The sequence below is a fragment of the Triticum dicoccoides genome, chromosome 7A, assembly GCF_002162155.2.
Source record: "Triticum dicoccoides isolate Atlit2015 ecotype Zavitan chromosome 7A, WEW_v2.0, whole genome shotgun sequence".
In the NCBI taxonomy this organism is placed as follows: domain Eukaryota; kingdom Viridiplantae; phylum Streptophyta; class Magnoliopsida; order Poales; family Poaceae; genus Triticum; species Triticum dicoccoides.
The window spans coordinates 554,462,456-554,477,887 of NC_041392.1; the positions used below are offsets into that span (position 1 = coordinate 554,462,456).

The 15,432-nt window shown below is 46.9% G+C and overlaps 2 protein-coding genes across 4 annotated transcripts; both read right to left on the reverse strand.

Moving 5' to 3' along the window:
- Window positions 1–3,158: 3,158 nt before the first annotated feature.
- On the reverse strand, window positions 3,159–9,455 carry LOC119330093 (protein FAR1-RELATED SEQUENCE 5-like). Of its 2 annotated transcripts, none has more exons than XM_037603204.1 (5): window positions 9,216–9,455; window positions 6,427–8,606; window positions 4,606–4,665; window positions 3,939–4,495; window positions 3,159–3,847 (listed from the first exon to the last, which is right to left on the reverse strand). In XM_037603204.1, the coding sequence occupies exon 2, from the start codon at window positions 8,549–8,551 to the stop codon at window positions 6,548–6,550; it is 2,004 nt and encodes a 667-aa protein (XP_037459101.1). In that variant the 5' UTR covers window positions 8,552–8,606; window positions 9,216–9,455; the 3' UTR covers window positions 3,159–3,847; window positions 3,939–4,495; window positions 4,606–4,665; window positions 6,427–6,547. The 2 variants fall into 2 exon arrangements, with proteins under 2 accessions (XP_037459101.1, XP_037459100.1); XM_037603203.1 differs by having other exon boundaries at window positions 6,322–8,606.
- A 527-nt stretch (window positions 9,456–9,982) lies between these two features.
- On the reverse strand, window positions 9,983–12,922 carry LOC119331543 (50S ribosomal protein L19, chloroplastic-like). 2 transcript variants are annotated; one of them, XM_037604708.1, is made up of 6 exons: window positions 12,769–12,922; window positions 12,256–12,408; window positions 11,960–12,151; window positions 11,769–11,855; window positions 11,557–11,690; window positions 9,983–10,515 (listed from the first exon to the last, which is right to left on the reverse strand). In XM_037604708.1, the coding sequence occupies exons 2-6, from the start codon at window positions 12,391–12,393 to the stop codon at window positions 10,413–10,415; spliced, it is 654 nt and encodes a 217-aa protein (XP_037460605.1). In that variant the 5' UTR covers window positions 12,394–12,408; window positions 12,769–12,922; the 3' UTR covers window positions 9,983–10,412. The 2 variants fall into 2 exon arrangements, with proteins under 2 accessions (XP_037460605.1, XP_037460606.1); XM_037604709.1 differs by lacking the exon at window positions 12,769–12,922 and adding an exon at window positions 12,643–12,661.
- Between the last annotated feature and the right edge of the window lie 2,510 nt (window positions 12,923–15,432).

Sequence of the window (15,432 nt, forward strand, 5' to 3'; positions counted from 1 at the left end):
ATCATTACTGCCAAAAATTCTTTTTCATAGGTAGGCAACTTCTGGTTATTGACCCCAAGTGCCTTGTTGTAATATGCCACTGGATGGCCCTGCTGGCTGAGGACTGCACCTATGCCAGTGTCACATGCATCAGTCTCAATGCTGAATGGCAGAGAGAAATCAGGGGGAGCCAATACAGGTGTGGATGACATGGCCGTCTTCAGTTGTTCAAAAGCTGCCTGGGCTGTAGGGTTCCAGAGAAATGTCTTTTGTTGCAAGATAGACGTGAGGGGCTTAGCAATAATGCCATACTGGGGCACAAATTTCCTATAGTACCCAGTAAGCCCTAAGAACCCTCGCAACTCAGTGAAAGATGTGGGCTGAGGCCATTGCTCCATTGCCTTCGTTTTCTCAGGATCTGTAGAAACACCCTTGTCAGAGATAATGTGGCCCAAATAGTTCAACTGCTGGGTAGCAAAAGAGCACTTGCTCATCTTAGCATAAAGTTGGTTTTCCCTCAAAATCTGCAGGACTTGTTGTAAGTGTTGGTGGTGATCTTCCAAGGTTTCACTAAACACTAATATATCATCCATAAAGATCAAAATGAACTTCCTGGCATGTTTGCCAAATATTACATTCATCAGACACTGGAAGGTTGCTGGTGCATTTGTGAGCCCAAATGGCATTACCCTGAATTGATATTGTCCATGATGGGTTTTAAAAGCAGTTTTCTCCTCATCTGCCTCAACCATCCTTATTTGATGATATCCAACTCTCAAATCAAGCTTGGAAAACCATTTAGCTCCAGCCAACTCGTCCAGGAGCTCATCCACTATAGGCATTGGAAATTTGTTTTTAATGCTCATGGTGTTTAGTCTTCTATAATCCACACAAAATCTCCATGTGCCATCCTTTTTTTCACTAGTAACACTGGAGAGGCAAAAGGAGACATGCTAGGTTTAATCGGTCTCGCTTGTAACATCTCATTCACCTGTCTTTCTATCTCATCCTTCTGTTGTGGATTGTATCTGTAAGGCCTCACATTGACAGGTGTACTATCAGGCAGTAGAGATATTGCATGGTCAAACACTCTATGGGGAGGAAGTTGTTTCGGGTCCTCAAATACATCTGCAAAATCAGCAAGTGTCTTTTGAATGCACTCAGGCACCACATGATCTTCAGTTTGTAAAGATGGGGACAGCACTGCAGTTGCCCAAATATCATTGCCCTTTTGCCATTTCAGCATCTGGTCCATGGTGATGGCTTGTAGCTCTGTTTGTTGTTTCTCAACAATGCCCTGAAGTCTTACTTGCTGGCCTTGTTTGTCAAACTGCAACCATTTCTCCTCCCAATGACAGGTCATAGCTCCCCATTGCTCCAACTAATCCATGCCCAATATTGCATCATAACCACCCAGATCAATTACTTTCATGTCTGATGTGAAGGTGTGCCCACTGATCCACCATTGTAACCCTTGCAGTTCAGAGTTACATTGCAATTGTTCTCCATTTGCCACTTTGACTGTGAGGGTTTTGTTCAGAGTAGTTGCCTCATGTTTCAATTTGTCGGCCAATTGTTTGTCAATAAATGTGTGTGAACTTCCTGAATCCACTAACAGCAACAGAACTTTGTTTTCTACCCAAGCTCTCAATCTGATGGTCTTGGGATTGTCAGACCCAGCCAAGGCATTGACTGACAAGTATGCTGCTACATCATCTACAGCTTCCTCCATTGTGATAGCATTCAACATCTCATCAGATAGTCTCCCTTCAATTTCCTGGGCTTCCAATGCTTTTAACTGTAATGGTGGCTTGGGGCACACATATGTCACTGGCTGTATTTCTCTCCACAGCTATAACAGAGCCCATTGGCTCTCCTGAACTCTTTGAGTTGTTTGGCACGCCAAAGATTCTCAGCTGCAAACTGAGGTCTAGTTGTGTTATCCTGACGAGGGGCAGTGATTTTGGAAGGAGAGCATTGTTTCTGAACTTTAGGAGCCTGTAGTTTCTGTCTCTCCAAGATTGCTTCCTGCACTAGAGCATATTCAGCAGCCAATAAAACCGTGTGAGGTAATTGTATTTCCACCGCTGCTCGAATTTCTTCCTTAAGACCAAGCATAAACTGAGTGACTAGCATAGTCTCACTAATCGTTGCATCATATAGCCGCACTTGATACACCAACTGACTGAACATCGTACGGTACTGCTGTACTGAGTCCTCTTGCTTCAACAACAGCTCACGCAAACAGTTACGATGTATGTTGACATCAAATTCCTGCAATATGGATGTCTTGAAGCGCGGCCAATCGGAACACCCATCAGTGTGTTTGTTTGCCTGGTACCAATGAGCTGCATTCCCTTGCAAATGCAGTGAGGCGGACATGACCCTAAATCCTTCTGGAATCTGATACAACTGGAAATATACCTCACAATTATCCAACCAAATGCGAACCCCTTCACCATCGAAACGAGGAAACTCCATCTTCGGCATCCAGGGCCGCTTGGAACCTTGTTCATCAAGGGGACGCGGTGATGGGGGAGTCCTGCCTGGGTCAAACGGTCGGCGAAGAGGTGGTGGCGCCTGAACTGATGACCCTGCCTATACTGCCGTCGGAGATGCCGCCAAACACCCTGCCTGCGCCAAGCGATCTACCTCTGCATCTCGAGTGTTGTGGGACTGCTTGATCACCCATGCGACATGGACTTGTTCCTGGTGAATCTCCCCAATCGAAGTAACTGATAGATCGACTTTTGCTTGTACCTGATCGAGGCGATGTACTTGCTCGGAGAATTTTGTGTCGAGGTCGTCGAGCCGTGCGCTGGTCTCGTCGATGCGCGACACCTTCTCTCCGATCTCCTTGAGGGCGGCCAGCTCCTTGAGCACGCGCTCCTCGAACGTTGCCATGACCTCCGTCAGATGCTTAGTTTGCGCGCTCAGCTTGAACGAAGCCGTCGTCACCCTCTCTGAACCAGACCAACGCCGATCTCGGATTTACAGGCAGCCACCGAAGCAGCCGCACAACCGATCGGTCGATGTTACAGTCTGATCTCGAGGCAGCGGGGAACAACGGATCGACAAGGCAATCTGATACCAACTGTCACGTCCTTGCCTTGGGTAAACCCTAGGATTTGGGACTTGGGGAAGAAGGAGATCGAGGGGAGCAGAGGAAAGCAGGGAAAGGAGAGGAAGGACGGAGCCTATTTCATTTCCTTCTTTTTCGATACCAAACCAGTACAGACTGTGGGGATATATACCCATTACAACACACACGCTCGCACCCAGACGGCCCATGGCCCACCAACCCAACTTAGCCCGTTTACTCGCCTTGACTCAGTCGCCACCTAGTTCTATCTTCTTCATCTTGCGCCTGCCTGGCTCGGCAACGCCCAGTGGAGCTGAGGTGCTGACAGCTTCCTGCCCAGTCTGCCCAGCAAGACGTCCGCCGGCGACACCTCCGTCATCTCCTTGTCACTCGTCGCCTCCTTCTTGCGGCTACGACGGCGGCCCCCGACGCGCTCCTCTCCTTCTTGCGGTCACGACGACGGTCTCCCGGCGCGCTCACCTTGATCTGGATTGCGAGGACGCGGCGGCTGTTGTTGCCTTCCTGTATGCCCTGGAGACTCCTTTTATGGGTATCGGCAGGTCGGTGAACTCTCGGCCGGATCTTCAGTTCTAACTTCTAAGCCAATTCGGATCGGCATGATGGCATGCGATCCATGCTCACCTCGGACTCGGAGTCACTCTATCCTGAGCCAACTCGGACTTACAAACTAACAATGGAATCGACGGGTAGGACGAGGCAACCATCAAAACGGACGCTTGCAGATTGCACAAAACTGCCGTGGATTGGATACCATGCCATCAGACCCTGGTTCATGGTTGCCGAATCATGGAATGTTAGTGCATCTGCTGCTGATAAGGGTAACGTGGTTGCCGAATCGGCGCTTGCTGGAGATTACCTTGATAATACGGATCCCATTCTGGCATGTCATCATCATCGTTGCCATCGCCTTTCCACGGATGGGCTGCAGAAGGTCTGTCACCATACTTACGAACCAATTCCCTCGCTCAGTCTTCTATCGGGACAGAAGCGTGAGGTAGATGAGTTTGAGACGCTGACAGAATTGTATTCAGGTAGGCCATCATCATCCCTAACAACACCAGAACCAAAGCCAGGAGGAACATCAGCGGTTACAATTTCCTGATGAGAAGCATTGGAAGAGCGAGATGATGGCTAAGAGATCATGGGCATAGCTGAACCAGAAGTGGCAGCCTGCCACTTGGAGTCCTCTTGCCTGTTGGGCACCCTAGATGAGGCATGGGGTCTTCGCCACACAACGACTCCGACGATGGATGCTCCAGGCACGGTTAACTACCCGAGTGCTCCTTTGGCAGGTGGTCAGCAAGTATCTGAGCTGCCTTCCCTTGAGAAGGGCAGAGGCACAGCTCCACTCCTTCGGCAGGCTTCACTCGTCCTACTCTCTCATCAGCAATATACGAGTGATTAGTCTGCACTCTGCAGGATAATAATAGGTGGTTAGCAAATCAGGAGCTCCGTGACTGTGCTAAGCTTTGACTCAAGGGCAAATACTTGAGAACAGTATTTTCAGGATAGTAGGGAGAAACCTTTAAGAGATGATGTCGACCACTCTCAAGAGAGCCCTCCTTCCAACGTAACTCAGTTGCCTGTAAAACCAAGGACAGACACTCACCAATGTAAAAAAAAAAAGCTATGTTTTCAGGAGCAAAACTCAAGAAAGCCAGGAAGGCATGAAATAAGCACAGAGTATTCGAAATATTCGACATCTGAATTCAGTACAATGTGCACATGTCAATCTACTACAGTAAATTTCTAGATAGTAGTTATTTGTTATTCAATTTCACACAAAAACAAGTACGTAGGGTTGCGGCTCTCATCAGACTGGCTCCACCCAACTCATGTTTATCTTCTCCATGGCATGGCAGGCTAGGACCATAACCTGGCAATGCAGCGGCAAACTCCAGCAGGTGGTAGCAAGAGGAAGGTGTCTTGGCTGCTTGAATGCCAAGAGGCAGAACCCCGTAATGAGAGAGAAGCAATGAGACAAGGCTGAAGCATACCGACGACAAGGCTTGGAAGAATTATGAGGAAGGCGAGCACCAAGGTCTAGGTGATGCTATCGGCCATGGTATTGCAGCAGGGGGTTGAACAATGAAGGAACTACACTTAGGAGGATCATACCAGCTTCAACGAGTCTCAATGAGGACGAGATGGGTATTATGTAAAAGTACGACAGGGAAATACCAAGTTTGGTTATCATTATGCTCTCAGCGAGTTAACAGTTGCAGAAAACTGGATACCTAACTTACAGAGTTTGTTATTGTTTAGAGATAGAGGGAGGGGGTTCGTCTGGTTGTTGCTCTTCCGAAGCGGCGGATCTGGCTGTGTGTTTGTGTTTGGCAGGTGGTCTTCGAAGGCGTCGTCTAGCGGAGTGAACTGGTGTTTTGGTCCTTGGGCTCCTCCTACAACCGACGAAGTGTATATAGTCAACTTTGGCTTCGTCGGGGAGCTGGTAAGGTAAGGTCTCCCCGGATTTGTCAGGCCAGATCTTGGTTAGTTGTCCAGCCCTCTTCATCACCTTCTTCTCTAGGGAAGCAATCTGTTTCTCACATCGCTATCGTCCACGTCTTCTGGCTCCAACCGGCCAGTTCCTAGCCACTGTGTCAACAAAGTTTTCCCTGGTTCTGATGGTGATCCCATGGAGTTCAAGTGATCCCTGAATAGAAGCCAACCGGGAGAATACTGCATTGCTAGGTGGTGGTGTTACGGCCCAGGGGTTCCTCACCTCTCTGGTTGCTGGGAGTGGGTCATAGTTAGAGCATGCATTTCAAGTTACCCTAGTCTTTCACGTTGGCTCACATCTTCCAACCATTTATCTTTTATGTCAGATTCTTCTCACTTTTTGAATGATATGCCCCTCTTCAGTTAGTTTAGATGATGCATGAGCACAAAACCTGCATCCAACATCATTTATGGAACCTTAATGCCCGTAATACCAAGAACCTGTTTATCATCTATGGTTGGTTATAATTGATGGCCCTCACCCCTTCAATCAAGACCACAACATCACACATGTCATCTTTATAGTAAATGGTCCAAACTAGGGGTGGAATTGAGCCGAGCCAAGCCAAGCCGGCTCGTGGCTTGGCTTGGTCAGGCTCGCAAAAGGTTCATATAGGACCCTAGTTCCTGTAAACGTTGCTCAATTTTTTAAAATTCACAAGAAAAATTAAGGTTTGCTAGATATTTTGACACACGAAATAAAATTGTAAATGTTTCCTACAATGGTGATTGCACTATACCAGTGTTTGTGTTGTGACATCGCAAGCAGCAGCAGCAGCAGCAGCCAGCACTCATCACTTGGCCAACACTAGGTCAATAGGATTGGATTTACAGCATCAACTTACAAGGTAAAGTGCCATTGGTCATTGACATGGTACGGCGGCAAGCGCAAGCTCTTGCTCATGGTAGCACAGCAGAAATAGACCATGTTTTCATCCTTGGTAGCAATGTTCAAGGCCACTGATGTTATCTGTTGCCAACTTGCTGGGGACCAGCCTTGGTCAGTTTATCTATTTCTCTATAGGCTTTGCGCAGTACTTCCTTTGCAAATTTGAAGGAGCCTTCTGATAGAGCTCCCTTCTCTCCACACCTCATGGCGTCGCGAACGAGATCACTGAACCTCGAAGTCACAGAATCTGTGTGCCGGTTTTCATCTTCAAGGATGCGTCCAACAAACACTGGCCCTGTCTTTGCCTTTTTTGTCCATCGCTTCGTGATGCATGGCTCCGGAATCATGTCGATGTCAGCCAAGATGAATACTCCCAGCACATGCCTGCACAATATCGCCGAGAAAGCAAACCTGCAGCAGTCACACCAAGCCTTCTTCTCGGCAACATTGTAGACAACAGTGTGCCTGGTAGGAGGATCACCGTCTCTTTCAACATAGTACTTGGCTTCATAAGGGCTTTCCTCAACCTTCACAGCATAGTGATGCAGTGATTCAATCAACTCCGTTTGGAAAAATTCAAATGCAGCCCTGGTGTAGATGCTCGCTGCTTGTTTTTCCAAGATTGAATTGGTTTTCAGGAGTTGTTCAGGAGGAAACAAGGCAAGATCTTTCTGAGCTTCATTCATATACAATCTGTCTATGTGTTGATCAAATGTAGTGATAAAAGAAAGGAGGGGAGCTCTTGTACTGAAGTTATTCCTATAAAACCCACTGATCGTTTCTGCTCTACGGGTCAGTGACAATTCTGCAAAGAAGGAGCTTGTTAGGTACGCAGGAACCCATTTATGTCTTGCTTCAAACAGTGATTGCAACCAAGTGTTCTCCCTCAGACCATACTTGTCGAGAATAGAACCCCAGAACATGTCAAAAACAGGCACGGTATCACACTCATTGACACATCTTTTTAACTCGTTATGGAGCTCAGGAAATCTCATGTAGACATCAGATAATTTCTTCTTGCATTTAGAAAGAACTCGCCATCTACAAAGACGATGGAAACATTGAGGAAATACTTTGGCAACTGCCTCTGTCATTGTTTTGCCTTCATCTGTTGTAAATGAAAATGGCAGCCGCTTATCCATTGCTGTCAGCCATGTCTCAAAAATCCAAGCATATGAAGATTCTGTCTTATCCAAGATAAGCGCACAACCAAAAACAACACAATCACCATGGTGATTCATGCCTGTGAAAGCAGCAAAAGGCAACATATTTACGTTTTGAGTATAAGTAGTGTCGAAGTAAACAGCATCTCCGAAGTACTTGTATGACATTTTAGATCTTGCATCAACCCAAACTGCATTCCTCAAACAGTTTCTACCGTCAACTTGTACGTTATAGAAAAAACCAGAGTTCTCCGACTGCCTTCTCATCAGGTAGGTGAAGAGACCAGATGCACCTGTGTCTCCAAACACATTCCTCCGCGCCTCCTGCAATTGGTCCGCATGCTCCTTCCCAGAGAGGCGAAGGAGCTGGACCTCCCGCACCTTGTCTGGGCTAACAATGACATGAGTGTGCTCGAGCACCAACTTCGTGATGACCCACTTTTCTGGGCCCCTCCTCACCACCTCCATCATTGCTGGGCAGCCTTCCCGTATAGAGAGGCGCTTCCTCTTTTTCTTGTTGCTAGAGTCAACATCCTTCTTCTTCTTGTGATGTCCCTCTTTCATGCACACAAAACGCTTCATAACAAGTACCTCGGTACCTTTTCGCCGTTCACTGCGGGACCGGGCAACACGAATGCCGAACCCAAGGCCTAGTGCATACGCATTGTAGAATGCACGTGCAGCTGCATCAGACGTAAATTCCATGCCCAAGTACGGTTCCGCATTTTTGCCCAGCTCGTCAGCTGCCGGAAGCAGCTCATTTACAGCAGTCGACATGGATCCCTCAGAAGGATCAATGCAATGAATCTGGGAAGACATCACACTAGTTCCTTGATCAACATCAGTGGTGCCTGTATCATCCTCAACATCCATGAAATCTTCAACAAGATCATGGTCTTCACTTGATGAGAACTCCATCCAAGAGTACCAAAGCTCAACTTAAAGTTCCAGATTTCCTCGGCACGGCGAAGGGCTGCAATAATCAAGAATACAAAAAGAATGAGCCGAAAAGGATAAAACTGCATCTCAACCTCCATAATTTCAGAACAACATATGCTACAGAGATCATTTGACACAAAACATTCGTGAGTGTGGCAGAGATTTGACACCTGAATTTCACCACAATAACATGAATCCTCAACTGAACTGAACGAATTTCAACATAATTCTACTCCCTCCGTCCCAAAATTCTTGTCTTAGATTAGTCTAGATACGGATGTATCTAATACTAAAACGTGACTTGATACATCCGTATTTAGACAAATCTAAGGCAAGAATTTTGGACGGAGGGAGTACTAATTAGTAATTACCCACATCACACACTCGGGCTCCCCTGCTGCCGAACGATTCAAGCTAAACCCCTCCACTTTTTCTTCTCCAAAGGAATGCTGGCACCGGCGATGCTATTCAGGGTAACAGGCACCGAAATGGGGAAATTCGCGAGCGGGGATGGAAAAATGGGGCCAACTGAGATCGATCTGGTCGGGGTCTATGGTTCACAGCAACAAGCAGGCCAGAGGTCCAGAGCGAAACGAACAGCAAGTCAGCAACCCAAGCAAGCGCTAGGGCTTATACTACTTACCAGCGAAGGAAGAGGGGAGGGACCTCGCTCGCTCCACGCCAGTCCAGCAGAGTGGAGGCGGATGGGGGGAGGAGGACGGGCGGGCGGACGCCTACGGGGAAGGCTTCCTTCCCGTCCGGGAAATAGACGGCGGCCGGCGGGAGGAGGCTGCGGTCGGCGGCGACGGCGCCGGCGGAGGAGTAGGGCGGAGGCGGCCGGCCCAGAGGAAGCAAGCGAGTTGCTGGAAAGCTGGGATGTGAACGCGAAACTCAAAGAAGGAAAACAACATTCGACTACTGCACGAGTTTTTCTCCAGATGTTATTACAGACTTTCTTCAGATTTTCAATATTTCCGTTATTTTTTTTCAATGGGCTGGAGTTAAAAACATTGCACATTTGCACTCAAGTAATTCAACCTTCGACTACTGCACGAGTCAACTTCCAACTTACACTCCAAGACTTAATCTCGATAATTTCTTTCATTAACACTGGTGATTTTCGCACCTCCCAGTTAGTATCTGCAAAGGTAAAAGTGGATGTCCGTCCGAAAATATTTGTCATCAAAATGAATAAAAGTCGATGTGATGATCTAACTTTTTTCTGGATTGGATGTATATAGAAGTGTTTTACTGTGTTCGTTCACTCATTTCAGTCCGTTTGTAGTTCATACTGAAATATCCAAAACATCTTATATTTGTGAATGGCCAAAACATCTTATATATGTGAACGGACGGAGTACTGATCAAAGAAGAATATCTGAAGATGCCATTTCTAAAGCACAGGAACACTAGCCTTCCAATTTCTTGCATTACAAACAGTCCATCAAAGTTATACATGAAAATTTCATGATAAAAGGCTACTTTGAGTTGTGTGCAACACAACCATCTTGATAGCAGCAAGGAATGGTCCAACGGTAGAACAAAATTTGTGCAAGCTTCTCCAACTTAAGCAATAAGTTAGAGAAAAGGAGAGCATTTTTATTTCTTTCTCATTACACTAGTTGCTAAAAACATAAAAAAGGAGACAGATCCACATTGTTAATTTCAAATCACATAAGCGTATTTCTGCTGGCGCTTGCCCCAGAAACCAGGCATGGTGACCCGAAACAGTAGTTCTAGGAGCTGGGAGTAAGCATCGGGCTTCTCGAATTGCAGCCACTAGGAAAGCCATGCAGATCCACATCAGAAACAAAATGGCAACAACCAAGCCGATGCTGCCTCATTTCTTGAGTGCATTCATTCTGTCCCTCAGGTAATACAGCTTTGCTCTCCTGACTTTCTTCCTGTCTAAGATCTTGATTTCTTTGATGTTTGGCGAGTACCTGAATGCAAAAGAGAAATGGCATCAGGAAAATATTCCGCGTGAAACAAGTATGATGCGATGGTATCTTTCATGTTTGACTTCTTCAACAACTAAAGGCAGCTTTTTGTGTAATGAAAGATTGAAGAAATTAACTGCGGAACAAAAGTGAACAAATCCTAAAAACAAAAGGAGAGCGCATAGGAAATATCCTACTTATGCCATTCTTCCAATGTATTCCAGCAGCAGACACGGAATGGACAAAGGCTATGTACGCATGAAAGGTAGCTTAACCATAGCTGGATGCACAAATGTATGAAACTACAAGCTCCATTTGTAACAAAATGCTAACACAGCACAAGCAATCAATTCTGTACAATGGTAACGAAAAACTATGTGTTTTGTCTCGAATACTACCAGCATCTTGCATGGTTCACTTAAGGGCTCATTAACCAGATACATAGCATTCTATGGTTTAGACAATAGTACTCATTGTCATGGATTTACAGCTATTAGTAACAAGAATGAAGGTGGTGCCATCATTCTCATGGCAGATGAGATAATGTCAGGTATATCAAGAAGGCAACAAATAGCTTAGAGACAAACATATAAAATCAAAATGAAATACTAATTTTCAGTTCAGCCGAGCAAACTACACTTCTAATATGGCAACTGTGCATCCATAATTTGATATATGTCTAATAAGATGTATGCAGCAACATGATAAGTAGGAATTTAGTGAGATCCACAGATTTATCCCCGGTCTTTATCGTTTTTGCATGTGATTAGAAGATATGCTCACATGGAGGTGTGCATGCGTAGTGAATTAGTGATGTGTGGGTGTCTTCCTTATAATCACACAGATTAAAATGTTCATGCACAACCAACAAATATGGATTGTTCTGTCATGCTAACGAACAGAGAGCAACCAGATGTGAATGCACAAGCTATTCTCACAGAAACACAATAGTGCAGAACTAAGAAGTAGTTCTAATTTGCACGTGGAAAGCTCAGAAACGAAGCAATGTCTATCAGAGAGAAGCACAAATTTGGTGTCACTTACAGTGGAAAGACAGACTCAACTCCAACCCCAGCTACTAATCTACGCAATCTGAAAGTCGTAGCGATCCCAGCATTGCGCCTTGCTATGACGATGCCTTTCAATGTAGACTCACGTCGCTTGTTCTCAGGAACTTGCTGTTTATACATAGAATCAGAACAACAGATATATGAATGAACAGCAACAAGGCAAGAACGCATTTACTTAGTACTTACCACTCTCATTTGAACAATACATCCAGGCTGTACATCAGGAATGGTCCTCTCTGTACGAACTTTGTCGACTGCCTCTTTGTTTAAGATCTGGCAAACTCAAGTAACAGATATGTTAGGTTGTTTAAGTGATCATCGTAACGTAACTTGTCACCAGAAGTTATACCGTTGCTGGAAATAACACATTAACTTACATTCATAATGTGCCTGGCCGTCTTGTCGGGCCTCTTGAACTTAATCCGCGGCGGGTGCTCAACCATGGGAGAGCTGGAATCTTCATCCTCAACAGAAACCTCGGCAGCTCCCACTGTCGAGAACCCCCTCACCGCCAAAGCCCTCGTGCAGAAACCATATGCCTGAACACCGTCGTGTGGAATGATTGGACTCTGCAGATCAAAATACAATCCGATAGGCATGACCAGGACATATTAGTAACACAGGATCACAAACCCGCGACTTGTATCCGCAATACAAACACTGGCACACGCACCACAATTTGACGAATCCAGTTGCAAGGCCTCAGGGGTTCCGCGAACGACTGTTCAACTCTAGGAGCTGCGCAATCCAGGAGCTTCAGAGGCGTGGCACGGGTTCCGGCTCGACAGACTGTCCGCGCCAAAGACTGCATCCTGTGACCAGTCCTCTGCACAGAAAATGCACACGCTGGGATCAAAGTTGAGCGAAGACTCCATTCCTCAGGCAATACATGAACGAACAAGCACAGGATAAACCCTGCAGAGTTCAGTTGAGCCCCAAAATCTTTTCAGTACTAGTAAGTGCTCCACCAGGCGTCCGGGCAGTAAACAAATCCACAACAAACTGGATGGATAGAGGAATTAAGTTTTGTACGGGATAGATTGCAGCGAAGAAACTATACCCCACAGGGTGCCCACGGGGAAATCTCCGTCTGGGGTTTACCGCGCCGCCTGCCAGAGAAGGCTGAGACCTGCGGGGGGTCCGGACTGGCGAACGGGGGAACAAAGGAAGGGGAGGAGGGGAATACCTCGCCGAGGGGGGCAGAGGAGAAGGGGCGGCACGAGATCTGGCCGGCGGCGGAGATGAAGGGGGGAGGCGGACGTCGTCCCGGGTCGCACCTCGCCTGAACCCTGAAGCCCTGGAGCAGTAACGTCCCGCACCCGGGTGAAAGAAAGCACGAGCCGGATTTCCTGCCGTTGGATGGTGGCCAACCGTCCTGATTTCTCCCGCTCGGCCGAACCCATCAGTGTCATCGATCCTTTGTTGGCCAAATGGACCGGTCCTGGCGTGCTGGCCCGATGCGCATGGCCTGCGGTAGCTTGGTAATCGGGCCGTGCCAGCACGTGGCACGCCAAGGGCCGTTCATGGGCCACGAGGTTGGGCACGATGCTGGCACGGCACGGCCCGTTTACCTTTTTATTATTTATTCATTTTTTATATATTACCCCCAAAATAGCATTTTTTTAGCGGTAAACCAACACTTTATTCAATACTTGCAAGGTTTACAGAAATAATGAGGGGATCGTGGGGAATCCCCAGCCACACATGGCGACAGAAATAAAGAACTACTCCCTCTGTAAACTAATATAAGAGCGTTTAGAAACTAAAGTAGTGATCTAAACACTCTTATATTAGTTTACGGAGGGAGTAGAAAATTTAGCAAGACTATGGGCTTCCCAATTCGATGCTCGTCCTTCAAAAGTGATATCACATGTAGCAAACTCTCTTGCCCGTGTTACAATCTCCTTCACAATAACCGAGTGCCCGGCTCTTTGCGTTTGGCTCTCTAGTAGTCTGGATGTGATCGACCACCTCTCCGTCAGCCTTTTTTTTTTAACCGGGCTTTTTGACCCCTTTCCATTGCATCGAACGGAAATACAACAGTTCCAGAAACATGTTCAGAAGGAAAGGAAAAGGGGAAAAGCGAGTTCAAGCACTACCAGGAAACCCACCACACTCGCCCGACATCGTGACGAGTGCCATGGGGCGAAAACCTGAGCAGCACCAATATCTTTTAAAGTCAAACTAGCTATTACACAAACCGACCTGCCAGGGACCAAATTGACACCACCAGACCAAACTATCATACTAATCGAAGCAACGAAGAGCAGCAGGCTTCAAACTTCAGCGTGTAGCTCCTAGTAGAATCACTCTTCGGTGATCGGCTGCCTGGCCGCCTCGCACAGCTTCATCATCTGCATGGTCCCCGCCCTGATCTGCTCCGCGCCTGCGCGTAACTTCTTAGCATCATCTGCTTGCTGCAGACCTGTCCAATAAAGTAAGAAAGAGCACATGGAAAAGACTATCTCAAAAGGAGTTTTGATCATTTTCTTCTCAAAGGTGGCTCGATTTCAAGCCAGCCAGATAGCCCAGCAGGCAGCTGCCAGGCCCACCGTATAAAATCTCTCTCCCCCAGGGAGATAAACATGGCACCACGCATAGTACTGCCAGTAATTACCGGGGCATCTATCAGTACCCAGTAATTACTAGGGCACCTCTCCGTCAGCTAGAGCCCACACACACCTCGACATTGAGAACTACAGCAGGGAGTGCCTCCAAGAATCTTGTGCCCTGCAAAGTTGGCATTTATCATCGTCTGCCATCTTTCTATCGTGCCGAACATCCTTAGTTGGAATAGAACATCTTGCTAATCTCCAGAGAAAGTTGCGGACCTTTCCGGGAACTTGAACTGACCAAAGCGAAGTCCACGCCCTTGCCTCCTCAACATAGTTTGATATTCCTGCATTATTTTCTAGCCAGTCCTCCCTCCTCCTCTTAGTATCTGCCAACATGCGATAAGCCGACCTGATAGTGAATCTACCATGCTTTCCATAATTCCATGCCCAAGTATCATCCATATTCCTAGTACACAGGGGGATGCTCCGAATTGTGTTAATGTCTAGCGCCAAAAAAACTTGTTGTAACAGGTTGACCCTCCAAGCGGCGCTGGTATGATATATCAATTCACTTACCAAAACTTGCGGGTCATTTGTTATACATGCAATCGGCCTCATCATCACCTCATTGGGTAACCAATTGTGCTCCCATATGGGCATTGTATTTCCATTCCCTATCCTCCTTATAAGACCCTGGTTGAGCACATCTCTACCCTCCATTATAGCGCGCCACACCTGCGAAGGTTTTGTTCCCAACTCAGCAGAAAGTATAGTACGACTGGGATAATAGGTAGCTTTGAAGATGTTGGCGCAGAGTGACTGTGGGTTTTGGAGCAGGCGCCATGACTGTTTTGCAAGAAGAGCCAAATTTAACAATTCGAAGTCTCGAAAACCCAAACCTCCCATGAATTTTGGTTGGGTCATGATTTTGGGGGTTGGATTTTACCCCCAAAATAGCTTAAATAGGAGAGCTCATGTTCGACGCTCGTTAGCGTCAATCAGAGAGGTTTCGCTGAAGGTTTCGCGCAAACGGGCCGGCCCATTCCTAGGAGCCGAGCGAACGTAATAAAAACGAAAAAAATACCAGCCTAGGATGGAGTTTCGCTGAAGCTTTGGCGCAAACGGGCCGGCCCATTCCTAGGAGCCGAGCGAACGTAATAAAAACAAAAAAATACCAGCGTAGGATGGAGTCGAACCCTCGAACTAACTCTGGATAACGAAATAAAGCGCGTTGAGTTTTTCCCCAAACCCCTAAAACGCTCTGGCGGCGCCTGGGCGACTAGGGTTTTGACCGT

Coding starts and splice junctions, on each gene's coding strand:
- LOC119330093 (XM_037603204.1), bottom strand. CDS start 8,551: ATGGAGTTCTCATCAAGTGAAGACCATGATCTTGTTGAAGATTTCATG.
- LOC119331543 (XM_037604708.1), bottom strand. CDS start 12,393: ATGCAGTCTTTGGCGCGGACAGTCTGTCGAGCCGGAACCCGTGCCACG. Junction 12,152..12,255: donor ACTGGATTCGTCAAATTGTG/GTGCGTGTGCCA, acceptor TTTGATCTGCAG/AGTCCAATCATTCCACACGA. Junction 11,856..11,959: donor CGGCCAGGCACATTATGAAT/GTAAGTTAATGT, acceptor TGAGTTTGCCAG/ATCTTAAACAAAGAGGCAGT.